The 27,785-nt window shown below is 42.2% G+C and overlaps 2 protein-coding genes across 15 annotated transcripts in view; one reads left to right on the top strand and one right to left on the bottom strand.

Annotated features, from left to right (window-relative positions):
• Positions 1-27,785, top strand: part of brsk2b (BR serine/threonine kinase 2b) — a 282,427-nt gene that overhangs the window by 241,386 nt on the left and 13,256 nt on the right. For 9 of the 14 annotated variants that reach the window (XM_069181592.1, XM_069181593.1, XM_015338173.2 and 6 more), the window contains 4 exons: positions 1,016-1,064; positions 3,686-3,809; positions 5,923-6,103; positions 7,994-8,083. In XM_069181592.1, the coding sequence (XP_069037693.1) occupies positions 1,016-1,064; positions 3,686-3,809; positions 5,923-6,103; positions 7,994-8,083 (444 nt within the window). Of the gene's footprint in view, positions 1-1,015; positions 1,065-3,685; positions 3,810-5,922; positions 6,104-7,993; positions 8,084-13,582; positions 13,631-27,785 lie in introns of all 14 variants that reach the window. The other 5 variants (XM_015338169.2, XM_015338165.2, XM_069181594.1 and 2 more) reach the window with 1 other exon arrangement.
• Positions 8,078-27,785, bottom strand: part of ptdss2 (phosphatidylserine synthase 2) — a 67,366-nt gene continuing 47,658 nt past the window's right edge. Inside the window, exon 14 of the mRNA XM_069181599.1 lies at positions 8,078-8,325. The gene's annotated coding sequence lies outside the window, so the exon portion shown is untranslated. The remainder of the gene's footprint in view (positions 8,326-27,785) is intronic.

Here is a 27,785-nt window from a genome sequence, read left to right as displayed (position 1 = left end):
CTCCAGTGCAGTCTCCTCTCTCCTCTCTCCTGCCAGCGCGTCACAGCCCAGCCCAGATGCCTCTGACTGGCACTGAGGGCTGAGTGAAGAATTTCTCTAATGCCTTCCAGCCGAGCTCTCAGTTACACAGCCGAGACTTTAATTAGCCTAATAGCAGGACTAACTTAAGCTCTTTAATTGTTTTAATTGTAAGCCCTTAAACATGTTGGGACCTATTTTAAACTACTGTGCTTTTTTTTTTTAATATTGTTAGTTGAAATGAGGGTTCAATTAATAAGCAATAAAACCAGAAGCTGTGGGGGTCCCCACGACCAGGCCTGGCCCCCACTTTAAATCATCTTCAGCTTGTTTCTTAGCTTGTGTAGTCGTGCTCCTTGGCTCGGATCCTGGATAAACCAGCCTTTTCAGGTTTTATAGGTTTTCAGCTGGGGGCTAATGACCACTTCCATTCGGAATAATAAGATGAGAAAGTAAGCCAGAAGAGCCCCTGCCCTCTGCCCCTCCCCGGCCGGCTGAAACAGACTTGTCATTTTATATTAGCCAGCACTGCATTACACTGACAAATGTAGCAGTAAAGTTCTCCTTTTCCCCCCATAATTCTGTACTGTAGTAGCCATCAAATCATGGATATCCATTTCACAACTAACAGGATTTAGAACTACCTCTCAATTATGAAGAAGAACATATTTTACTCATGGCTGAATGGTATAAGTACAAAATTAAGATTATAAGTAGGATTTGCATTTTTTTATATCGTTGAATGGGTTAGTCCACACTGGGATGGGTTTTATATTCTCACTTTGACTATTTTTTACTTTTGGTCTGGTTTGACATACAGGAGTCTGCCATTCAGCTGCGCTATCAAGACGCTGTACAGGCTTGGCATTTTTAAGAAATGTTTGTTTGTGTTGACCTATTATTCCTATGTTCCTTCCTTTGTGAGCACATGATTGCTACTCCCTTGTGGTTGAGTGACCTCTGACCTTTGTCTCTTTTACCTGCTTTGTTTTTTCAGTTCCAACACAAGAGGAGATGTCCAGCCTCACACCCGAGTCTTCCCCCGAGTAAGTTGTGTTCTTCTGCGGTTGTCTTTTACCATGAATGAAATCTGAGGGCAGCCAGAGTGGCAGGGTGGTGCAATGGTCAGCACTGCTGCCTCAGTTCCTGGGGTGCTCTCTGCGTGGAGTTTGTATGTTCTCCCCGTATTTGTGTGGTCTTCCTCTTGGTGATCTGGTTTCCTCCCACAGTTCAAAGTCATACTGGGGGGGTTATTTGGCTTCTGGAAAAGCTGGCCCTGCTGTGAATGGTGTGTTTTTTCGTCTGTGTCTGTGAGTGCCTTGTGATGGACCGATGTCCCGTCCAGGGTGTATCTTGCCTTATGCTTGCTGGATGGGCTCTGGCTTCTCATGAGCCTGTATTGGATAAAGCGGTTCGAAAATGGATGGATGGACTTGCCCTAGCTTGTTGTTCCATTTCGACTCAAGGTGCCTTGTGGTCAAATCATACTGCAGCTCCATCCTAGACATCTAGACTTCCATCTGTTCTGACTGCTGCCCTGCGCTCCAGTCTGGACCTGTAAGCCTCACATGCACCCACACTTTGGGGACACTTAAAGCAATTGTTTCTGCCCGTTTTTTACATCCTGCTTGTGTAACCTCAGCTCTTGCTCAGTTTTGGCTTAAAGAATTTGCTCTGCCGTTGATGCTGATATACTTTAGTGTTCAAGACTTTCAGTATTCATCAGCTGTTATTAAACTGTTGCTTTATTTTTATTGCCAAATATTAAGACAAAGTCATTTTGTTAGATCTCTATCTTGCAGCATTGTGTTTTATTAGAAATAGCTCTACTAAGTAAAGTTACACATAGTAACAGTTCACTTCCAGTACTTACATTAAATCCAATGTGAGCTCATCTTTGTTGTCTATTATCGCTCATTTTTCACACTACCTGCGGGGGAATTGATAACTGCCTGCAGGGGAAATTAAGCTCTGTAAATATTTTTAGACCTACTTAACTAACCTGGTGTGGGGTATTTTAGTGATTTTTGAAGAGGACAGGGGTTTGCTTTGTTCTCTGTTGGCACTTGGGAGTTAACAGGAACAACATCTCAGAATGACAGGCTGGGGGGGGCGCATTTCTAATTGTGGTTTTGGTAGAGTCCTATCCTTGTGACATACAGTAAAATACATAGCTGTGTCCATTAACTGTTCAAAGAGCCCTGACTCTTCTGCCTGTGGTGAAAAATGATTAGTTTAGGAACCATGTGGATTGTCTTCAGGACCTTCTTCTGTACAAACACAAGGCCTAAGAATGCAAGTAACCTGATTCAAGTTTTCAGAATCCACAAGGGCAATGGCATTCTTCAGAATCAACAGTGAAACAAAAACTAGAGCACGTACTTGGACCTTAAGGGAACATGCATTTAACACCGAGAACAAGACGTTCTTCTTTGAAGAAAGGTTTGCAAGAGTGGGCAATAGGCTATGAAGACACTGTTGAAGCTGACACCCAGACATTCTTGAGGAAATGGCACCTAACTCATAACCTAACTTCTTAGGTTCTAATTTAGTGACGTCTAGCTCCTGATACCGAAAGCCCAGTCCTTCAGATTTTTTAGTTGTTTTAAGTCAAAGACTCAAGATGACATTGATGTACACAAGTGAGCTAGTTCAATTAAATGATAGTTGTTTTGGAATGGAAGCCAGAAAAATATCTTGCTTTCCATGAGCAGTGTTGCCTCATCTCTGTCTGTAAAAAGATGTCACTTCTTCTTAAAATGAATTATTTTGCCTTTTACCTCATGTAGGAACAGCCGGATAGGCAGATGTTAATTTCAGTCCATACCCCACTGGCTCTGCTGCTGATAAATTTTTCATTCAGATTTCAGTTTCAGATTTTTAACTGCAGAAGGCAAATGTCAAAATTTTTGTTCCCAGGGTAATGCCTTATTGCCTTCAGGCAAGATCGTAGTACAGTGTTTTTACTTTAGTGTGTTTCTCTGTTTCTGTGGCTGTAGTCACTCCCCTACTTTACCACTGTCAGCGGGGTAAAAATCCATCTGCCACAGGTCCTAGGGCTTCTGGCATCAATGTCTTTCATAAATCATTTTTAAGTCCTAAAACTGCTGCCGATTGTAATTTACATGATGTAGTTTGTCAAAATCCCAGAGGCAGAGAAAGTTTCATTTTTTTCACGCTGGTGCTTCTGCATGCAAACAGTTTCTATACTCTTTGGCCCATGCTACCGTAATGCAACTTTAAATGAGCGATTTTTCAACTCTTAAATTCACCCGCTGCGATCACACCATTGCTCTATCACTCTTGGGTTAATGGATTCAATGAGGGGAAATTTCAGATTGATTTTTGCTTGCTCCTTAAAGAAGGTGAAAACATGAATTCTGATTGTATTTCTTTATTCCAAAGAGAAACGGTGATTTATGTACAGTATGTGGATTTCATACTTTTATGAAGGTTATGTTGTATTATTGAATGAGCATGAACCTTGATCTCAACATCGAATTTATCTGCTGCGTATCAGCTCTCTTGATTTCAGATAGGCATCTTAGTTATGCTCTGCTCAGAGAAGTCCAAGTCTTCAGTAGGAAACTTGTCTAGTAAATTTGTAACAAATTTGTGGGCAATGTTATACCTGAACGTTTAGGGGTTTTTTTCCTGTGTCTTACAGACTTGCCAAAAAGTCCTGGTTTGGTAACTTTATCAACTTGGAGAAAGAAGAGCAAATCTTCGTGGTGATCAAGGACAAGCCATTGAGTTCCATCAAAGCAGACATAGTGCACGCATTTCTTTCGGTAAGATTGATCTCAATCTAATCCATCCCCTCTAAAACCCCTTATATATTCATATAGACGCCCAGAAATCAAATGTTCCTGGTGTCGGTGCTGCTTTATGATTTATTTTTAGATCATACATGTTGATGAAGCTAATGATCTGAATGTATTCTACTGTATATTTACTTACACACTTATAGTTATTTGCACACGCAAGGTGTTTTTTTTAGGAACAAAAAGAGAAATCCTGAATAATCTCCTTGAAAAAAGACCAATTATTTTGACATGTATTCATTTATAACACGACAAGGTTAAGCTCTGTAGTCTTGCACATTTCCAGGTTGATGAATTGGTAAATGTGGACTGGGGTCTCCCCAGACAGCTGCGCACAGTGTGCAGAAGTGCACTGAGCTCAGGCCAGGCTTGAGGCGGCTTGGGTACCCCTGGGCTGGAAGACAGCAGTCTCTGGAGAGCTGGGGGTGCTGTCAGCAGGGGTCACCTCATCTCTCCTTCAGTGCTCACACTGCAGCCGACACTGATAGACCAGGTCTAAGAGGAGAACGTTCCTGGGTCTTGACCTTCTCATGGTGGTACAAAGATCTTGGCAGCATAGGTCCAGCAATTAACACCTGGCTCTTCCAATGCAGGGGGTGGGAAGGGGGTTCTGAAAGCAATTGTTGATTTCAAATCTAATCTCTAATCTAAAAAAAGAGTTTAAAAAAGTAATGACATAGTGGTTTAGAATGTCACAGAAATGCACAGAAACCACCGCAACCTCTTTTTGTGAATCTTTTTGATATTATTGGGCATGGGAATTGTTACCCACATTTCTTATAACGAAAGCCAACTTCAAAACACAGAAGAAGCAATAGGAAGACAAATTTAAAACCTTCTCCAAATGTAGAGAGTGAAGAGGAAGGCGTCATACGACTCGTTTCATATTGAGTTTCACATTCCGCTAACTAGTCTGGGTGAGAGGCAGCACAGAGCCCGTTGGCAGGAGAGACGTTCTACAGCTGACTGCATCTTGCTTCGTGCATTTGCTAGTGTGTGTGCTCTTTTCATAAGAATATTTGAAGTATAAACTTTATCTTGAACCCTAAAGGTGTTAAGAAAATGAAAATTCTGAGTGTGTGTGTAATTACACAAACCAAAATAAGTGGTTTCTGTACAGTACTGTACAGTACTTAGGTATGATTGAACATTTCTAACTAGGTGAGCATTGAACTATTACTAAAAACACAAACCACGGTATGAACATTAGTTATTGTTCAAATGTAGGTGTGACATTTTTGGTGTCCAGAATGGATAATAATTTTTCCCCATAAGAAATAATGGGAAAAGGTTTTTTCTTTTTACCAATTCTTTCTATATGAAAGGGTTTCTGGAAACGAATAACATTCGTAAAAAGAGGTAAGGGTGTAACTCGTATAACTTTGGTGCCCACATTTTTAACCTATTACTCATTTGGATCTATTTCTATCTCACTGCTTCATTTCTAGTTTGCATAAATCACCAGCATATCTATTTCTGCAGTTCTCTCATATTACCAGGTAACTAATATGGGCAAGCTCTGACAGACCACATTTCAATCACTGCCACCCATCTTTGCAATGTGCTATTATCTTCTGCTGTGAGGGGTATTCACTGTTCAGCCTGTATCTGTAATCCTGCTAAGAAAGTTCTGAAGCTGATTTTCCTCTGCCTCAGGGCTCTTCAGAGCCCCTCTGAGTTGCCAGGTTAATAAAGGATAAAGCAGCACTCCACCTTGCTGTTAGGGCTGTCTTTGCCCTGCAGGGGCTGTAGGTCACAAAGCCTGACTTCTCACACCAAAGACAACTGTTCACAGGCTACTGAGTGGTGCTGCTGCTTGCTTCTGTCTTCATCATGTTGATCAAATTCAAGGCTCAGTGTATTACTGTGTTTCGGAGCGAGACTTTATTAAGAACCTAAGCCTGACCTAAATTTTTCATGATGTCAGGGCTTTCGTAGATACACAATACGGACAAAATCAGTAGTGTCGTCTTGTGAATGCGTCTCATTTTCTTCCCAGCCGTGACAACTATATTGTGTGAGTGTGAATGTGATGCCAAACTGTGCCTTCGATTGTCTCATTTCCCTGTGTTTGTTCCAGATTCCCAGCCTCAGCCACAGTGTGATATCGCAAACCAGTTTTCGGGCAGAGTACAAGTCGACTGGAGGTCCCACGGTTTTCCAGAAACCTGTCAAATTCCAGGTGGACATCACCTACACAGAAGGCAACGAGGCGCAAAAGGAGAACGGCATCTACTCTGTCACTTTCACATTGCTGTCAGGTAACCATAGATACCAGCAGGGCCTGTCCACATGGCAGAGCCAGCTTCCCCACCTGACCTCTACCTGCTGCGAGGTGGGGGGTGGGACACACACGCTGCAGTGTCTGCAGACAGGCAGGCAAAGAACCTTTTGCTTTCTGTATTACAGCACAAGAGCACAGCAGGTTCAGGCAAGGTGGCTTCCTTGTCCAAACTGAACCAAATTTCCCAGGAAGCTCTGGGGGGGTGGGCTGCTTTTCCTAGTCACCTGACCAGTTGCTGGATGACAATTGGTCAGGTGATTGTTTAAAAACCAGGAAGTGGAAGCTTTTCTGGATCAGTCAATTGATCTGCTGATCTTGGGACCTGTCTGTTCTATTCACCAGAGAGAGGACTGTGTGCTTTTGAAAATATCTTATTCTACTGTGATATGGTCACAAAAATTGTCATACAGCATGGGGCCCGAGTTCAACTTAGGGTGCTAAATGTTTGGAGCTTGTATATCCTCCCCATGTTCACATGTATTTCCTTACACAGTCCAAAGATATTTTGGATTATTTGGCTTCTGGGAAAATTGGACTTGGTGTGAGTTTGTGCATGTTTGTATCTGTGTGCCCTGTGACGGACTGGTGTCCTGTCCAGGGTGTATCCTGCCTTGCGCCCATTGGTTGTTGGGATAGGATCCGGCTCCCGCACGACCCTGGATTGGTAGAAGCAGTTAGAAAGTGGGTGAGTGGGTAAATATAATGTATTCTGTGATGAAGTAGAAAAAAGCTCACAGACAAGTTAGAAGGTGTTTCCACTTACTGTTGAATTAATTCACAGTGGTTTCAGGTAAAAATTTCAGAAGTGTTGCAGCTCCCATTGGAGTGCTGGATCATAGCTTTGACAGGGTCAGCCCTACCTTCCACTGCGTCTGACTGGGCCGGAGAGCCAGCACCCACTCAGCTGGCGTGTCCATCTCCCAAATATGGGGGCAGGAAGCTGTGAATATTCATGTTATAAATGTCCCCATAGGCTTTATGAAGCTGCTACAGAGAAAAAAAAAAGAATAAAAAAAAATGCTGCCCATTAAATCTGACAGTTTCCATATTGGGCCAATTTTTCTTTGTCACTCGAGTTCCATTTTTCTCATTCACCCGTCACATGACCATACTGGCACAAATACTGAGAGCAGAGTTTTCCATTTGTTATGCTGCTGCTGTCTATTAGAATCCTGTTCTTAATTTACTTCTCATCCTTTTGATTGCCAGGTTTTTTGGCATTGATGAGGGATTGTTTTTTTTTAAAGAGCAGCACTGCGGTACTAATGTAACACGTTGTACCTGTTTAAAATGGATGTTGCGAACAGTCAGCTTGGCAAAGCAGAGACGCTATTAGTCATTTCATTACAAGCACTCGGTGACAGAGAGTTTAGTTCTGCTGAGACTGTTGGGGAATTCATCCAAGGCTAGGTGCAAATTATATTTAGAAGAGGAATGAAACAAAAACTGTTCCTTCTGGAAAAACAAATACCTCCTGAATAAATCTCTTCTGGCAACTCTGTGGATTGACCTCAATTTGTTTTCGTAAATCTCTTTTATTTGAGGACACTAGCTACAGCTTTCCCTTCAGCTCTGCAGCTACCCCGGCAGCTGCAGTGTACGTATTGCACACCCTGGTGCGCTTGTCTCGAGTGCCGAAGTTAAGGCCCTGAGGAACAGGGGAATTGGCATTAGAGACTTTTGCTTGCATTTGCACATGTTTGACTAACACGGTGGCCACATTTTCTCTCAGTGGGCTTGTATTTAAGTTGCAAATAAATAGCTTAAACGCGAGAAGGGGAGCCTTTCCAGTAACTGTTGTGTAAACACACTCTCCGAGCCTCCCAGCCACGAGCCACGAGGCCGACTCCTGTGCTCCTTCCCACAGGGCCCAGCCGCCGGTTCAAGCGGGTGGTGGAGACGATTCAGGCCCAGTTGTTAAGCACACATGACCAGCCCTCAGTCCAGCAGCTGTCCGGTAAGTACCTCCTCGCGGGCCGCCAGCACTCTCTGCATGACCCACACCATGGCACCACGCTGGCCCCGGGGCACTGAGGGGTGGGGCTTGGGGGGGTGCCGGCCAGCACGCCGACTCCACACACGCATCCCGTGAGCCGAAGCCCGGCCTCACGTGCTCTCCCGCATCGCAAACGCATCGTCCGCCACGCGCCGCCTGTGCTTGTGTGTGTTTCGGGCCTGACTGTTTCCTTCAGAGCAGCTCTGAGGAAAAAAACAAAACAAACAAAAAAATTTTTTTAGGACAAAACAAAACAAAAAACTGACATTTTGTCTGTCCTGATGGTATTTCTGTTTAAAAGCAAAATATACACACACGCACATAGAATCATGAGCACAGCCACCTGCATACATCCGTGCTGATAGTTAAACCTGAGGTTTGCAAGTCAGGGGAATGTTACCTCAAGTGCTCAGTGGCTTCTTATTTCAGTCTTTAAAGGTGTCCAAGCAGGCTGAAAGGGGCCAGAGCATACAAAGGCTTAGTTTCTAGTGTGGAACCTCATACTGCTGAGCACTCGTAGTCAAATATTCCTGTATTTTTATTCGCGTTAGTTAGCAGTGACTAGCTCTAACCTGTGTCCCGTCCAACGTGTTTCAGTCCCTGAGGCAGACTGGCCAACAGCGTGAGGTGGCAGACTGACCCATTCAGTCGGGCAGTATCGGCAGAGAGACTCTGCGGCCACATTTGCTCTCCTGCCTCAGTGGCAAAATAAGGCCAGCAAGCCTGGCTTCTGGTGTACTGCTGCAGGAGACGAACAAGGCCCTAATCAGAAAGCCTTTCACTGGTGGCTAAGTTTACCCTCGTGTGCAACAGTGAAATATAAGTGCCTTATGTACTGTTTACTGGCCAGTTTTCACTTTAAATTGTGGCCTGTGTTATTGAGAAGCTGATCGTGGCAAAGTTTATTAGCTGTAGCCTTCAATTATTGTTACATCTGCACTCATTTATACCGTACCATGTGTAGAACAGTCTCTTCTAGGTTATAACCTAACACAGGAGAGCGTTCTGTGTATGATGTTATACACTTAGATTCTAAAACAAATGATGTGATTGTAGCTGGATCATATCTGAGTTTAACAGGACTCCTGGGTGGTTTTGTTGATCGTGGGCTCCAGCAAGCAAGCAGAGCCACAGTAAAACTAACTTGCAGCAGCAGCAGCAGCAGCGAGGGCAGCTGCTGGATACTGTTGAACCGTGCTGGTTCAGTACCACTGGGCCCGCATAAAACCAGCCGTCCACATGGTATGTGCTGACTGTTACAGAGCCCGATAGTCTGCTGTTGACTCATGAATGGATTCCCCATTGCTAAATAAAAATCTCTATTCCTTTCCTGTTCTTCTTTTTCCCCAAAACAGCCACATCAAATTTGTCACCGTGCTGAATTCTTTCTGAGTACGGCCCTCAGAGTCACTTAAGAAAATACCCTGCAAGCTGTTTGTAACAGAGAAGAAAAAATCCCACTAAAAGAAAGTAATAGAGTTATGGGGCATGTCCTTGTTCGTTTTGCCCTGCTTTCGTGCTAGCATTTCTTGGTAGCCATTTTCTTATCTTCACTCTGTTGAGTCAGCCCATTTCCACACCCTTGTGAAGTTCCTGATAACAGCCCAATGTGGGACCTTACCGAAACGTCATTAAGATAATAAACTACAGCCCTGTTAATTGTGTTCTCTTCGGAAGAACATCACTGAACGCTGACAATGTGCCTTTGCATTGACATAACTGAATTTAAGATTGCGGTGAAAAAATGTCAACAACAATAATTTGATATTGTCATTGGAAACTGTGAGAGAGCGGAACGTTCCATTAGAGCTCTTCAGCATGTGGGATTGACATCAGTGTTTGTAATTCAGCAGTTCTCTTAAAAATCTGAATGCAGCTTTTATTCTGCTATTAATCAGCCCTGCTCGGAAGAGGACACTGGTTTACATGTGTGCCTTAGTTCCGCCTGTAGCCCTTGGTCTCTTATCAGGAACTCCACAGCACAAGGCCGATCTCTCCATGTCAACCTTTCAACTTCATCCCATCATGACTGTTCTGTGGAATTCCGCCCACCTCCCTCTCAAGCACACAACGCCACCTCTGCTGGCCTCCCCCTTAACCAGAGAGTTTCAGGAAAGCTAGACCCAGTTTCAGGAAAGCTTGGCACCTAATCTTTGCAGCGCTCTGCTTGACTATCAGGTATAAGCTATAGTTGAATATAGAATGCTGTTCTTGGCAGTAAATACTTTCCACTAAGGGCTGATGTGGTGCATACACAAAATGTGTGCTTGTTTGTGATACATGGCACCTACAACACAATCTGAAATGAGTAACTCCTGTCATTCTCAGAAGTATTCCTTTAGGGGCTTATCAGATTCAGGTGTATTTATGTAACTTGGTAATAGAGCTCCAGCTATCCATACAGCACACAACCACAAATAATAATGAATGCTGTGTCACTCAGTTTCATATTGACATTGATTTAAACATGTCTGCCAAAAGTGATTACGCAGTTTGCATAAATGCGTGACATGCAAGGAAATCATTATGCTGTTCATGCAAGATGATATTTTGATGAGCTAAAAAATATTTTTAATTGCGAAAATGACCTGGGATTTTTTTTTAAGTTTTTTTGATGTGAAATTAAATTAGTATCAATACTGTCAAGGTTCTGGATAAATCCTGTATTGCTAACATATTTACTCTGTGGTCTTTTGAAATTCAGTTTGCTGACTATTAATAGTTCACAGGTTGTTTTGCATTTTTTAATTGCACTCTTCCCATTAAAGAAGCTAATTAGGAGATGAGACGTGCAAGAGTGTAGCTGGAATACAGAAACAGAAGAGCAGTGAGATCTGAACTTGTTTCCAAGATTTCTCTTCACATGAAAACAGATTTGTAGCTTGATCCTTGTTTCTGAGCTGAAGGGAGGGCTGACCTCTCTAGAAGCTGTAAATCTGAAGTTAAGACTTGAATAAATAATTTTAAGTAATACCTTGAATTGATCATGACAAAGTACATGTTTTTCTTTATATAAAAACATTCAATAATGCTTTCCTTTAATAAGATAATGGATAGTTTCTTTGCATATTTGTATGCTGTGTCACCATCGATTTAGAATTTTTTGTGTAAATACACATTCCATATACTTATTTTGAAATACCTGTAGAATTTAAACAAAAAGTGAGTTTTTTAAATTAAACTAGAACCTACATTTCTATGCAGGAATGCCGATGGATTGATCTCGGGGCAGTACCGGTCAGGCGACTTTGATGACTTGTCTTTTGCTCTGACAGTTTCAGTGGAGGTTTATCCGACTGTCTGGGCAGCTGTGGCCTGTCTCCTGATCAGACATACCTGTATCAGTTTTCAACCTCTGCTCCTATAATACATTCTGAGGAGTAATAGCATTTGTATAGTGTTTTACATGTAGGAGACGCCGACTTCGTTCAGACCTGAGGTGCACCAACCACCTGGCTTCAGCAGGGCATTATCGAAGGGCTGTTTTTGTAGCACTTTAGCTAGAAGCAGATGGTGATGATTCAGGGTCCCCTGTGGTTAACACACTTTGGGCTGACAGACTTGCAGGCGGGAGGGGGCGTTGAAACAGAGATCCCGCGGAAAATGAAGGCTAAAACTGACTGTCTGGATTCCCTTTTCCTACAATGCGAACCCCAGTGTCATGATTGAGTGACCTTACGGTTTTCGAGCTTCGGGCCATGATGTTCTGATTCCACGTACACTACTGAGCGGGACTATTTTTTCTGTCACAATCCCACCCGCGCTTGAAACAATGTCGACCCCTCCCACTAATGTTCTGATTGTGCCCACATGCCCCCACAAGACATTATAACCACTCCTGCAATAGTGTAAGTCCCTTGAAGCCCCGTGACACTAGTTTAGGATCAGGATGGTGGGCGTATCTAACCAAAAGCATGTGAAACCCCTAATCAGTAAGTAATTAGGCAATAAATAATATTTTAATAAAGTGATGCACATTGTAAATATCCACAGCCTTAATGGTCCTTTACAGCTCTCAAGAAAGATGGATCCCGAGTCATCCTACACTCCTACATGCAGTGAATTTTTTCTGTGCCCAGCTACCAACGAGACAACACATCCCTCGCCCACACCAATTAGACTTGAGCCACTGCAGGGATCTAGTTGGAGCAGTCCATCATGATCTGGAATTCCTCATCCCAGTAGCCAGTCTCTGTTGCCAGGGAGCAGTCCGTTGGGATCTGTTATTTCACATCCCAGTAGCCAGTCACCTTTTCCAGGACCAGTCCATCCTGATCAGTCCCTCTGTCTACCAAAAAGCACGACACACAACCCACTACCTTCGCCTCTCAGGTGAGCCCACAACCCAGCTTACACTTGATTGTTTCTTGCAATAATCTTAACTAAGGCCATGCTTGACCCTGTTTGGTGAATATGAAGATGAAGATGCTGGCTGTGCTTCTTTAACATTGACCTTGAATTCCCTAGAGTTACCTAGAGTAGATGAAAGATGTACATTCTTATCTTTATGAAACAAATACCCCTCATATACTTTGAAGTTACATTTTAATTTCAGGTAAAATGAATTGTTTGTTCTTCGTGTCCCCTGAGTTAGTGTTCGGAATGCAGGTTGATAAATGTTGCAGTACTGCACTGGTGCTGATGCTGGGGCCAATCTCAGACTATCTGGGAGTCTACTGTTGAAAGGCTTCATGTTCTTTTATGCTTTCTGACATTAGAACCACAGCCTCTTGAACAGCCACACACCACTCCCAGCATTGGCAGTAAACTCTCCTCACATTTAGCACAACAGAGAGCTCTTGCTGCATGGAATCATCATTTGAAATGCAGCACTCAAAACTAGGATCATGGTGGGCATGAAGGAATGTTTGCAAAATGTTTCATCCTAAAGATATTTTTACTGTCACTGAAGTCAGTTTCATTATAATTATATATCAGATAGGCTGGGGACAGGTTATTGAGGATCAAGTAATTCAGCCATCACGGTTTGCCATCCATTGACTGACACAGATTTAAGGTGACTGAGAGAAAAAAGAAATTGAAATTTTGATCATACCTGGTGTGTAATGTTGTACAGTAAAGATTTTATACTGATGATTAATCAGATTAATCAGAGCTCTGTCATATTCAAATGGGCAACCTTTAAGATAATGCATTGTGTCTGAGCACCTGGTAGGAAATGGAAGAGACACAAGCTCATCTCACCCTGTGTGTCTTGGGCTCATGCGTCAAACAAGAGACTGACAAGTGTTCAAATCCAGGCTGATATTACAGAAGGAAAAGGGTCATTCCTGTTTGTCTTGTGGGTGCTCATTTGTAATATGCCCGGGCCGTGCAGGATCCAGCCTGCAGGGACGCGCAGCGTGGGCCTGTCCCCACGCGTGAGGGTGCAGAGGGTTGTGTTGAATTTGCTGGCAGGGTTTAGAGCGATGCTTTAACATTTTCCCCCCTGTAATCCAGACACCACCCACTGTATGGAGCTGTTGACTGGCAGGCTTTCCAAATGTGGTAAGAAGCCTTTGACCTGTTTCACCCCACTCCTAAACCCCTTCGCCACACACGCACATGCACACTGCTTCTGCCCCAGACACAGCTTCCTGTTACCCCTTCATTTCACACAAACCCCCTCCCTTACAGCCCAGCACCTATGCAGCAGCGCAGTGCACTGTGATTGGTAGATGAGGTGGACTTCTGATAGACACATGGCTGCTTGATTTGCAACAGAATGTAACTATGAAAGCATTGGATGTAGTTGTTGGCAAGAATTTATCGTGTTTGTTTCTTCTAATATGTGTGAGAACCAACACCAGTAGCTCTTTGCCGATAAGAAAAAACATTCAGAAAGCTGTTTTTCTAAGATTATTGTAATTTCAAAAACAAAATATCTGTTGTCAAAAGTGAAGAGGCCCACAGCAATGTGTGTTTGGGCCAGTTCATGTCATCAGCTGAAATCCTGACACTTGAAATGAAAAGTGAATGTTAGCTTCTAAAGTGATTCTAAAATTGAAGCGGCTTTTGTGCCTGGAAAGGAAAATCTTCGACCTTTGAATGTTTGCGAATCCTTGCTCCTGAACGCTGTAATGTGGCAGAAATTACAGAGAACCCAAAGAAGCTGAGAAGGAGATGATGAGGCAGAGAAAGAAATGGATGGTTTATAGCACAAAGGGTGGCATGATTATAGGAGTGAAGCTGGACATGTAGCTGAAGAATTGGATAATTGGAACAATGACATATTGGAATGGTTCCAAATATAAATGACCAAGGGAAAGATCTCCTTTTAGATGACAAGATGAGGTCAACAAGTTTGCAGAAGAGTTTGAAGTCGTCCAAAGACAGAAGTTCATGAAGGATTTATGAAGGGGTTTTCATGCAGCAGTGGATTAATAAAGGTTGAAGGTGATGAAGATGGTATGTTTGTCCTTCTGCTGTACTTAAAATATGCCCAGCATTTGGAGTTTCAAGATTGTTTGTGAAATTAGTACATTTTTGTCCTGTTAGCTTCCCCAGTGTTTTACTTTGTGTGCTGTGTTCTCAGGATCCTTTAGGATCAGCAAACTAGAAGCCTACAAAGCCCAGCACGAGACATGTCTCTTAATGAACTGATGTAAAACCTGTGCGGTTCGCTAGATTTACAAAGAGATTAATTTTACGCAAAACCAAAATGGATACGTACTTACACACAATAAAAAAGAAACTCATATTCTACATTGTATCATCAGTCAGAAATGCATTGGAAGAATAATGAGCTCTTCTGTGAAAAATGGCACAAGAAAAGCAAAATATACCCAGGAGCTTTGGGAATGACTGTTTGATAGCCAGTTTGTAGAATTTCCCCTTACTAACCTGGTTAGATGGTAAATTTACTGAGATTCTGTAGAGTTAAGGCTCATGTTTGGCACTTCTGTTTTGAAAGCTTCAGCCTGAATTTGAAGCTCAGCTACACTATGTCTTAAGCATCCATCTGAAGATCTGTAGTTTCCCTAGCTTCATTCACAAATGACAGCAGTAACAATGCCAGATATAATTGAATAATTGCTGATTCAATATTTTAAGAAGTAATAATTAAAAAAAAGATTTAAAACTAAAGACTAGCCATGCGTCTATCGGAATGCCTGTGGAATATCTTTTAGCCGATTCTCAGTGGTGTTACAGTGTGTATACATTTATACTCTGTACATACATATGATTAACTTATATGTGTGTGCTCTGTATAACATGCAATTTAGCTATTTTGCCTTTAGTTGGCATATATATATGTGCATATATATATATATGCTGTGCAATTGTGTGTGCATTTGATTGCATTGCAAGGATCATAAGTGCAATGTTCCCTGAACTAATTTATGACAAAATGAGAGTAAACCTTAACTGTGGCATGCGTATCTAATGGTTTTTCTATTATTTAGCTGTTAAATGTACTGCCCATTGTAATCTGTACAAGGTAATTACACTAGTACAGTGTTTCAGAAACTCCCAGTAGATACAAGAGGAATGAGTGATAGCACTTTTGCACCAGGGAATTGTTTTCCCTTGAACAAGCATCCCGATGCTATGAGTACCTAACTTTAGGTGCTGAATTTCCTGAGGTAGAAAGGACTAGAATAATGAGGAAGACCAGCTTTGAGTAAACAAGATCTTTTGTCCTGTTTGTAACTAAAAACAAAATTTAAATTTTGACGTTGAGTAACAGCTATTTTGGCTGGTCAGATCAAAGTAGCAATTTTTAGCTTCACAGTCACTGGGCATGGACATTAAAAGCATCAAAGATGTTGTGTATGTAGCTGGTTTTTCTGGTAAATATTTTCAAGCTCTGCCAGCTTTCGTCCAGCTTGTGGACAATGAGACACCCAACTATTTCCTGGTGTGTCCCTGGCATCAGTGTAGAGAGTGCCTTCAGCGAGGAAGCGTCATAGTAGGCTAGAATCCATACTGCACATCCAGGAGCTCTGGCTGTGTTTCCACATGCAGTACAAGAGCATGGTTAGTGATTGAGTACAGGACATCGACAAACAGGAACCAGGGTATCAGCCTACAAGGATTTAATTGCACTGTCATGAGGGTGGTGTGTTAAACTAATTTCTCTAAGTCTGGGCCCTCTCTCGATCTCCCCCCTGTCTTTCTCAAGCTCAGGCAACTTCCTTAGATCTGAAAGCTAAACAAATTATTCAGTTCCTTTCAGGCTTCATCGTAAAACAGTCCATGGTACAGAAGTGTCTCCTTATTTGTTTTAATATTATTGCAGTTTTTATGGCTGAAGGTTGTGTTGTTCTGTTTAAAATTAGTTGTGGTTTTCAAATTAGGAGCTAATTTCAAATTACTTTTGGTTCTCAAATTGGGAACTAATTTCAAATAAGTTGTGGTTTTCAAATTAAGACTCTCCTGTGGTGTCAGGGTGAATTTTAATTCAAAAGTCTATGTGCAGTAAATGTAACGGGTTCATTATGATAGTTGTTAATATTAGATTGTGACCCTATAACTGCATAGTTTGGGAGTGGTAGCAGCTAAGTGCTTAGTTTAAGTTGTGAATTTTCCCTACCATAGGTTTCTACTTGTTTAGTTTCTTCCACTTTTAGGGAAAAATACTGTACAAGATGATGAATTCATGGTTCGTCACAAATCCAAGATTTGTGCAGGAACTTGGCTCTTTCTGAATGGAAAATCAGTCAGATCAAAACAAATAAGAGTAGTTTATTCAGTCAGTTGGTTTCTTCCCGTTTCCTCTTAAAGGGTCTGAAGGAATCTGAATCGAGAATGTTTCTTATTAGCATCTTATTCCAATGTCCTACAACCTGATGTGTAAAATAAATCCCAATTTCTGTCCCAAATATATGTCCATTTAAATTCTCAGTTTGAATGGATTTCTCATTCTGCAGCTTCCTGCATTTTCTTGACAGCGTATCCCATCATGCTGGCAGGGGTCAGGGGGGTCAGGCAGAGTTCAGGAGCTGTGGGGGGGGGTGTGAGTCTGGGTTGTGCCGAGATAAAAGCCCACTGCCCTCTATGTGTCAAACTGGGATTAAAGCAGCACATGTGAGAAATTTGTTGTTGCTCTACTTCTCCAACTCCAGCTAACTGGGCATTCTAATGACAGACCTGGGCTGAAGAAACTGGCAAGCCAAGCGTGATGTTGCATAACAATGTCTGGCAGACGGAAGACTCAATTACAGCAACTCATGACTGCAGTTAAGCATAAGTAATATGAATTTGCAAATCTACATACCTGCAGAGCACAAAATCAAATTATGAGGGCACTAAAAAAATGGGTTTGGAATCGGGCACAACCATCATCATGTAGGTTTAGAGCTGCGATCTGAAGACCTGGTCTGGTGTATTAAGGTGTGCTGCGATCACGTGACTCAGCTGTGGTATCTGGAGCCCTTGCTTCCCAGCTGGGATCTGCAGGAACAATAGCTCACTTCTGAGGTTCATTTTCACTAAATGAATGCATTGCCAATACCAAAGGCTGACATTCTTCTTTTTTAAAAACCCTTGTATCAATTAAAAACAGACACTGGAGGAATTTACCAGAGTCATTAATGACTGCTTTTGGTCGAGTGATTATAGCCGACCGGTCCATAATCCTTCAGTAATTCCAGACACAGATACTGTTATTATTTAGCAATAAAGACACAGAAATGAGTTTTTCTCCCCATTATTTCTCTTGCTGATGAGCTATCAGCGTGGTAGGCAAGGATTAGGCTCTTTGTTTATTCGTTTCCTCATTTATTTAACAGGCCTCTGCCCTATAATTCATGTTAACGGCTCACAGAGCATTGTGATGTACAGCTGCCATTTGTTGGAAATGCACAGCTTAGGATCAGTCAGCATGCCTGTGCAGAGAAAGGCAATCTTTAATCAGTTAAGATCTGTTTGGAGATAAAGTCAGCGCATTGATGGAGAAAGATGTGAGCTTGTGGAAAGGAGAGAAAACGCTAAACTAATGCTTTAGAAAGCCCTGGACATACTCATTTTCTAATGAGATTATTCCCCAGCTCCATAGTCTTCAAAAAGAGAACAATTGCAAATATTGAAGGACAATGATCCTGTCGCCTGCAATTGTTTGAGTCCTACAACACTCTGCTCTAGACCACAGTGTGCAGAGTCGGCTGCCCACAAAACAAATCGTTATGCAAAGTCTGAATTTGTAGAATTCCAAAGAGCTGGAAGGTCAGAAGTCCCTTCCCAGTCCTACAAACACATCCTGACCTTATTTTCAGAGTGCCTCTCAGTTCGTCAGCTCCATTTTTTGTAGCGGTTTATCTTTTGTTTCTGCCTTTCAAGCCGAATCCCCTGTGTTTTAATTAAACACCACGTCTGAATCAAGGCTTATGGTTTGACCCTTGCAGCATTTCTTCTCTCAGCCTTTACCTGTAACGATAACCTCGTAGTAAGTATTAAGGTAAAAAAAAACAATAGGTGAAAACTCAGCATGTTCGTTAACATCTTGTTTTTCACGAGTCAGATGCACACACCTGCCCTAAATAATTTTAAACTCATATGGGTCCTGTGAGCCCTCTTCCACCCTCCCTCATAAATCTGGCTCTCATGCAATAATTTATCAACATCAGAAACGTCAGGAAATTAACCTGCCGTTGCAGAATTTTTTATTTATAAGGCAGTGTTTCCCACGCTGGGCTGGGATTTCTTCTGTAATTCACTGCATTTATTGCTGCATTTCCTCTCCTGTTAGATCTTAATAATGCAACTAATTCAATGCCAAATCCAGTAGACTAGCACACTAGAAATAATATTTTGGGGCTCCTTAATCCTTTAAAATAAAGATGGTATATGCTAAGCATCAAAGATCATTCATTGTAGAAATGTATCTACATCATCTGTTTGTCAGGGGTTACTATCTTGGAAGGGATATTCTCTGACCCTATTGTCTCTATATTTATAGTAAAACATGCTCACACTAGTAACAGCTGCCTCCCTTTTTCGCTGCAGAGGTGATCTCTTGAAATCGACTGTAGTACGTGTGGCCATGTGGGCTGAGTGCACAGCTGGTGCCGCCTGTGAGCTGGATGTCTTGGGGTTGTCAGCCCACCTGTCAGGGAGTGATGCCAGTGTGCTTTTGAAACCTTGAGTCTGCTCTTTAAAAAATAACACGGCAACTGGGTCAAGCACACAAATGACTTCATCTTACCTCTGCTTTCTCTCTTGGAGTGTGGAGGATGTGGAAGGACAAGCCAAGTGGCCAAGAGAAACCTCCAGTTTGAGTTTACAGTCTACTCTGCTCGCTAAGGCTCAAATCCAGGGCGGCCCTCACGTTTGTTTGTTTTATTTCACTGCAGTTCTGGTTTCTTTGCCTGTTTTGTTTTGGGTTGTCTAAACAAATAGATTCGCCTCTGTGGACAGAGTTTGTCCACAACTCTCTGCCTGATTTAATGGGGACATACTGTATTACATAGCTTTTTGTTTTTTTGTTTTTTTATGTAGTGCTCTAGTGTTTTCCTACCACCAAAAAAGCTCTGGCTAATTGTGAAAAGCCATTCAAATGAAAAACAATTCTGTTTCTTACGGACTTACATCATCTTTCTCTCAGCATGCATCTTGCATCTTTCCCAGGTCCTCCCAGAGACCGGAGTACGCGTGTGACTCTGAGGCACAAAGCACAGCTTCTGGAAAGACCTTGGCCTTGTGCTGTTTAGTTTCATGTGGTGTTAACAAGCATCCTGGTAAAACTGTTTCCCTTCCCTTCCTCCGAACTGACAATAAAGACTGAATGTCTTCTGCCTTCTGAATGGAACTTTATTTGCAAAAACAAACAGTAATTACAGCTGACAGCCTGGGCACTATGCTGGAGTGTGGCCTGTGCTTGTTAAAACAATTTTCACCTTCAGCTAGTAGAAACCAATCATGCTAGATGGCCTGATCGGCCACCTTTCGTTTGCAACCTCTTATTATGTTCTTAAGTTTGTTCTCATTCGTATTGCTGCAGTGATAAGGATGCCCAGCAGGTTAGAGCTGGATTTATTTACTGTGCTTTATGAGCCTGTCAACATCAGGGTCTTCTGCACAGGCCTGTGTCAGTTCTCTGCTGGTGTAAGATTAATGGTCACTGAGCTGTGATCTGCCTAACACAGCGAACAGAAGTACAATTCAGCTGACATGCATCATAAGAACAGGTCTGAGAGCCTCTTTCCAAGAAGGCTTTTGTTCGTAACTCCGAGCAGTTTTATAGATGGACAGGCAAAGGAAGAGATGGATTGACAGAGTTGGAGCAGTGAAAGGATACACTTTGATAGGTTCTGTAAACATTGAAAGCAGCAAAGTTACACATTTTAAGGTGTTTAAGAGGAGTTGCTTCATACAAACAGCATCTCTTTACTGCTGAAACTCAGAATTTAGAAGGTGTATCTTACATGATAGCACAGTTCTTTCATTTTCTCACCAGCATTTGATTTCTTGGCTCTCATTGATGGATTAGCTGATATACATTGAAATTTTTCTCATTGTTAGTTCCTTTATATAAGAACATATATAAGAAGGGTTACAGAGGAGACTAGGCCAATTGGCCCATGTAGACTGTTTGGTAGTTAGTAGCTAATTGGTCGAAGATTCTTATCCAGTTGTTACTTGAATACAGTCAGGATATCGGGTTTAACAACACGGCAGGGTATATATACTGCAGCAGATGATGAAGGCTTTGGACTCCTAACTGGAGGTTAGGCACTGTGGTTGTATCCTTGAGAAACGTGCACCCCAGAAAAGTACCAAATGAATACAAGCATTCCTTGGGCGTACCTCACTACCAGTAGCCTCTCATCAACCAGTCTGTGTCTGTTTCCTTGGCAAAGTTAAATAAAATGTTGGAGAAAAAAATGAATGTAAGCAGAAATGGAATTTCTTCCGCTCACCAAATCGCATTGTGCTGCAGTACTACGACTCCAGATTGGATTTTTTATAAAAAGTAAAGAAATTGCCACCACTTCTGTCAGACAGACACCTTTGATATACAATTCCATCTAGTTTTTTTTACCCAGTTTGTTAAAAAAACAACCATGGTCACATCAGGCTGATGTTTTATAGTGTCAAGGTTGAGTCAGAAGTGATTAAAAAGCTTGTGATGCTCAGAACCTGCAGTCTACTGTATCCTGACCTTGTATAGAGTTTCTGCAGGTCAACACATCTAACCATTGAAATTAGGATTCATGTTTTTCTCCAGTAAGGAATATAGCCATGAGCCAAGTCTTAAAAAAATAAAAAAACATAAATAAATTAACATGGCAATTCCATGTTTAATTTAAAAAGGGGGGGGTGCTTGCTCTTTCAGAACATAGTACCACGCTGAATTTCCCCTGAGCGTTATCTGGGAATGGTCCTGTGTGTGTCGCTTGTGAGGATGTGATGCCAGCTTCTGATTGAGTGAGGGATAATTGATCATCAGTGGATATAGCACAAGTGCCAGAATTGTAGACATATGGTGGTAAGAATTAAGAACGCTAAGAGATTTATGATTGTAGAATCTGTCATGGTACAGCATGTTTTAGTTTTGGGAAAACTGAAACACCTCAAGAAAGCAATTTTGAAATCAAACTCTGAAAACTACCATAGCCCCTGGTCATGAGAGCTCTGAACATGACTCTGTCTATTAAACTATATTGCTTAATAATGGCTCCAAGACAGCTATTACCCACAGAAAAGCTTGTGGGCTCTCTCATCCAGAGCTTTCCTTTATTTGTCACATGACCAAAAAGGCTTTTGCTTTTTTTAAAAGAACTTTTCATTGGGAGTTTTGTGCAGAATGTGCAGACCTAATAGACAGGCGATTTAACATGTACAGTACATGTACATACAGTAAAGGTGGAAAATAGCAGTTAAACAAAATGCCTTTATTAGTGCAGATTTAGTTGTTGAGCTTGAACAGCGTGTTTTAGCTGTAAAAATAATGTCTACAAAGAAGTCTCACCAAACACGATTTAAAGAGATCTCAGGTTTTAGCATTTTTCTTCTGTGTAAACTTTGCTTTTGACTTACTTTTTCCAGAAGTATGTTTTCTCTGGATTGCTACAGCCTTCACTGTGGAGAAATAACTGATAATGGGCAGGTGAATGGATTAAAGGTGCCAGTTTAGTAAGGTGTCTTGTAAGTCTAATAGGCGTGAAAGAGAGTAAATCAAATTAACAGCCTTTGTTCTCCAAAATAGTTCATTTTAAATGTTGGACTTATAAAACAGGATATGGAAAGCTTTTAAATTTTACCACGAACATGCATTCTGACTGTACGTTGGTTTTTCTAAATCATTGTACTCATTTATTTTTCATTATTATGCAAATTACTCTTTGGCTGAAAGACCAGGATAGTCTGGAACGAAAACAGCTGGCCACATAATTCCTGCTTGACTGCATCTAGAGATGTGAGTTTTCTGACTGTTTTATCACCTTGCAGGTAAAGTATTCTAGCACAAGTGCGTGTAGTGTTTTGGTTAAATAAAATGTCCCTTTTCTTTGTGGTGTAGTTGCCTATTTATTACTTTAGCTGTGCACAGCATTCTTAATCCAGATCTTCACCAGAGTTTTGGAAGCGTCTGTCAACAGCGAGGATAATGTTTGATTTGTTTTACACGTTTTAATTCTTCTTACGCTTTCCTTATTTTATAAAACTGCACGCTCTAGAGTGAAAAAAAAAAGATATTTCAAAATGACTTAGCTAAGGTTGAAAACAGACGTTTCTATTTCCAAGTTTTCCTCTCAAGCGTGCGTGTCTTTCCCTGGTTGTAAAGGACTCATGTTGACAACCTGATAGTAGATACAGCAGGCAGCAAGTTAATCATCTGTTTCCCTGCCTTTATTATTACCGTTGCAGCCATGTCCACACGTGTAGGGGTCTAAATTGCAGACGGATGGTCCCAGCAGATAATGTGGAAAGCACTTTGATTCATTTTCCATGGAAGGCCAAAACGGCGCGGTTGGACTTGAACAGCCACCCGCCCCTTGGATGCAGAGGGGCTTTAAAAAGTGCTTCAACGAAAGACATTATCCAACTGGCATTAATACAGCCAGAAGCGTTCGAGACCGACTTGGCGGTTGGAGTAGTTGCATGGCCCTAAACGAGAGGAGCTCGTGGGATAGCTGATCGATTAAACAAATGGTGCGAAGATACCGAGGGCAAAATCCTGAAATATTTCTCTTTTATTCACAGTGAGAAAGCTTTCTTATTCCCATCGCCATCCCATTAGCCATAAAAGAACACTTTTTTAAATGTTTCCTCGCTTTTAACTCATTCAGTTCTATTTGGAGGTTATAGTCTTATTAATTCTTTCCTTAAGTCCACAGTTTGGAGTGTTTTTGGACATTTCTGATCCATTATGGGGAAACAGGAAGTAGCTTTCCAATGAGTAATTTCAGGTAGCGCTTAAATGATCAAAACGTATGACAGCACTTTCAGTCCACGCCCTGGACATAAATATTAACTTATTTCTGGTAGAGGATATTCAAACAGTGTATTTTCAAATCTTCATTAGGTCAGTTTGGTGGATTACAGTCTGAATAAGATCTGGCTCTGTGCAGTTTTCCCAATATAATGTTTGTAATGACTTGAATTGAGGGACTATAGCTACATATACATACATTGTAGCTATCTGGTACACAGCGATCAATGCAGTTTATAGCAGAAATAATGAGGGAAGATTGAACTCTTTTCCCTGCCCAGCTTAGTAGAAACATGAGCTATGACCAGTGCTTACTCAGTGTTCATCATTTTGATCCCTCTCTCATTTCCATCATGGAGTCTGAGCAGCTCCTGGACTCTCGGCAGCTGGTGATGGAGATCCCACAGCCTCCTCTAGCAGGGTCGTTCTAAACTGTTCGACCCCCCGTGCCTTCTACTGCAGGTCAGTCGGGGGCCTGGAACCAGCAGGGTTCGTGTTCGACACAAAGAAATGGAAATACAGCCTTTGTTTCCTGACATTTAGCATATATTCAGGGAATAGGCAGCGAACTTGTATAAAAGGTTTTATAAACTGGAAAAAATAAACAGCGGCCTTGAGTTTACTGGTTCAGCTCTTGCGACAAGGGGGCAGATGTTCTGGGTGACTGGGGAGAGTAAGTTCAAAGACACTTCCTCACAGGGTGCGACGCGGAGTAACTCCCCCAGGAAGAGGAGTCTGAGCCCGGGAGAGGTGAAGGCTTGGCAGTGTCTGACAGCTGGGGCACACTGACGAGCTCGGGGGGCTCAGCCAGGCATAGGGGCACATCTGCCCATTTGATGTTGCAGTTCCTACGCGAGATGAGTGGCTATATTTTATTTTCCTCCAGAAAACATCTGCGCGTCAATTTGTGCTTTGCTACCCATGGAAATCAGTGATGCAGAGTCAGGTTTTCAAGCAGCCACTGCTGAATGCTAATGGATGTGTTAGTCTTCCTATTTCTACCCTGGCTAGAGCTTTGTCACTCTGTGGTACACCAAGAAAAAACAGTGTGAGGCTTCTGTTAGTCTAGTGTTTCACAGATCTCACTCATATTTTCTATTTGCAGATTTAAGCCATGTTGGATCCCTTAATTAAATGTCAGCCATCTACCTGTCTGCCTTTACATGCTTGAATTGAGAAATTTAGGTGGCATATGTACTATATAACCAAGAGTGATTACTCTTATAGCAACTGTATTTATGGAGTTCTGATACCTGGATTCTCTTAGATTTAAGAGATCTGAGAGCATGACTCCCTGTGAATGGGACACCACTATAGTGTAGTGTTAAAGCCCTGCAAACTTCGAATACCATTTTATACAGCTGAGTTGACTCCACCAATCAGGGAGAGGTGAGGTCACAAAAGGATACAGCCGCAGTTCTGCATTGGGGACAATAAAGTCTCAGCCATCCGGCAATGTCTCCATTAGTAAAATTTGAGATACCTCCTTTAAAGAATATAGGCTTTTTTGTTTCACTTGTGCTGTGAAAAAGTGTTGAATTTCCAGTTGGAATGTGTTGTTTTTTTTTTCATTTCGGTCCGGAGGCCAGGGCACCCAACACTTCCCATGTCACAGATTCTAAAAGGATGAAGATATTTTGGCAAAGGGTGGGCAATTGTAGAAAAGAAAGACAGTTTCGGTTAACTCACTGCAGAGACGAGGCTCACTGCCCAGAAGAGCGAGGAAGAGAGTGCGGCCGGGAGGAGGCAGTCCTCCTGTCCCCGACGGCTCTAGAAGCTCGTGGGCGCCCCACGGGACCCAGGTGATGCCATTAGCCTTGAAAGACCGGAAAGGCTTCGGCCGCTGTGCCTCTCGTTTGGATAATCCTGACCAGAGCAGCAGATGACAGGGTCCTGACCCCCTCTTAGCTGGATCACTAGCAGTCCCCATGTTGTGGGGATGTCAGAACCTGGGGGGTTGTGGGCTCAAATCCCTTTGAACCATGAGTGAGATACTCTACTGCTGTGCTCCAGTCCACCCAGCTGTGGAAGTGGGGACCAGCACTGCTCGGGGGGTGAAGCTGGAGGTGGACCAGCCCCCTGTCCAGGGGGAAGTCACATGTTCACACATCCACTTACCAGCACGGAAGCCAGGATAAGGATCCTCTGTGGTTCAGATCTTGTGTAGATGGGCACTGCAGCTGAAAGAACAGCGCTGGACGTTTACAGCACTGAAGAAATTCTTGTCCATGTGAATATTCCCATTTCCTGGCTTCATGTCACACAAGCACAGCATCCCGATAGGAACACATTAAGGGAAGCTTAATTGGCTTGTTTGAGTCCTGCAGAAATATTAGCGCCTGTGATTTCTTTGTTCCTTGCTTCTGTAGGAAGAGCAGTGAGGCATTGGAAGCTGATGCTGACTGACTGGTTACACAAGTTTTAGGTGATTAATTTGTACAGAATGATGTACGATCCCTTTCTGAAAGCAGGCGGCTGCTGCTGTGCTGTTCCAGCTGCACTGCAATAAGGAGAACAGGTAGTAACAGTGATTTAACCTTTTCTTGGCCAGCAAGGGTGAAGAAGCCATCTGCAGTGTCACTGAGCGCTTAGCTCACTTAATTCAGAATCAGTGTGTAGACAACAGGAATGGCATGAATGCCAAGCTTTTATTCCAAAGAATACATCATTGAGAATTTAGTTCTGTGGGATCCCTGGGTCAGAAAAGCATTAAAGCATGTAAGGAATCAGTATGACAATGTTGATTGATATTTATTGGCTCAGAATAAAGTTTGTTAATATAGTTAAATAGTATAGTTAAAATTAATCTTGCAAAGCTACAGTGACCTTTCTGTTTAAATAGCGCAGAACCTAAAACTTTAGAATAAAAAGTGTTCTATCAAGAATGTTAACCTTTTCATGAAGTCGTCCTGTACTTGTCTTACACTAGCTGGAAAGGTTTTGTTCATGTTGTGTAAATGCTACATTTCTGTTGAATATCTCATCAGCCTCCTTATTATTACAGATATTAAGTAAAAAAGTTATTACAGTACACGGTTCCTTTGCTTTCACTCCATCTTTCGTTTACAAGAGTCAGTTTTCAAAGACACCTACAGTTTCCACTAATGGAAAGCGCAGGAATTCTCCTGGTCTTTTTTTATTCAAAGGCCATTTCATAGGCCACTTTATTTTCACTGTGTGAGGCATCGCGCTTGTTCAATTTGCCACAGTAATGAATGGCTGTTCCTTGATTGTAGTCATTTCACATCTAGGAGCTTTTAACCTATGCAGATTGAAAGGAAATGGACATCTTCGCACAGCCGCACGTATAAACTCCTGTGTATAAACTACTATAGCTGGCTGCCTGCGCCTGTTCCTCAGAAACCACTTTGTCCTCATCGCCGGTGTGGTGTGGCGAGAGGGCCGTCATGCCGTGTTTATCTGGAATGAATTGATGAAGGACACTGGGGGAAACTGGATGAAACTATTAGTTATAAAGTGAGCCAGTGCTGTGGAAAGATTGACCATACGGAGGAGAAATGTGGCTTATTTCCACACTGTCTAAATCTATTCCACCTCTGTGTGAGCCACTTACCAGTTTAGGGACAGAATTACAGTTACCAGTAGGCCCTAGGCAGGAAATATCAAGTATTAATTTCTAGCCTTCAATCTGGGGGAATGCAGGGTGGTCTGTCAAGATTTCCCACCCTTCAGGTCTGTGCTAGAGGTTAGTAATAACAGTTTTGACTTGAGAGGTAATTCTGAAAGATATTGGTCTGAGCACTGACTGTGTTGTAATGATACTATAATGGCCTCCCTCTCAAACCTTCTTAAAAGCCTGAAACAAATCAACTGAAATGCTTAAATCAGGAATGTGGTGACACTCTTCAGTCTTTCCCCAAAAAGCAGACATCTCTCTGTGTGTTCCTGGTTCCAAAGGGCTTGTGTAAACTGAGCAGACATTGAGAACCATTAGGAAAACTTCTCTCATTCTGCTAAAGCAGCAAATGACAACATATTCTGCACCACAGCAGCTTTGGCAGGCACAAGCCTTTTTTTTCTTTCTGTTGCTCAGGCACCTCTGATAACAAGGAAGTTGTTTAATTATCCACTTGACTGCTGTTAAGCTACATCTTTGAAAACGTTGGAGGTGAACTGCAAGAACAAAGGCTTCTACAGCTGTGTTGCTAAACCACATAACCGTTTTCTGTAGAGCCCCAGCGCTGACCTATTCTGATGAAAGATCAAGTCTAATTCGGGGAACAAAAGCAAGGTGAAGTTCTGGATCAGATTTCAAAAGAACCTTTGATC

The sequence above is a fragment of the Lepisosteus oculatus genome, chromosome 21, assembly GCF_040954835.1.
Source record: "Lepisosteus oculatus isolate fLepOcu1 chromosome 21, fLepOcu1.hap2, whole genome shotgun sequence".
NCBI classification, from domain to species: domain Eukaryota; kingdom Metazoa; phylum Chordata; class Actinopteri; order Semionotiformes; family Lepisosteidae; genus Lepisosteus; species Lepisosteus oculatus.
The sequence above is the reverse complement of the archived record's forward strand: the minus strand, read 5'-3'. Positions and strand labels throughout refer to the sequence as shown.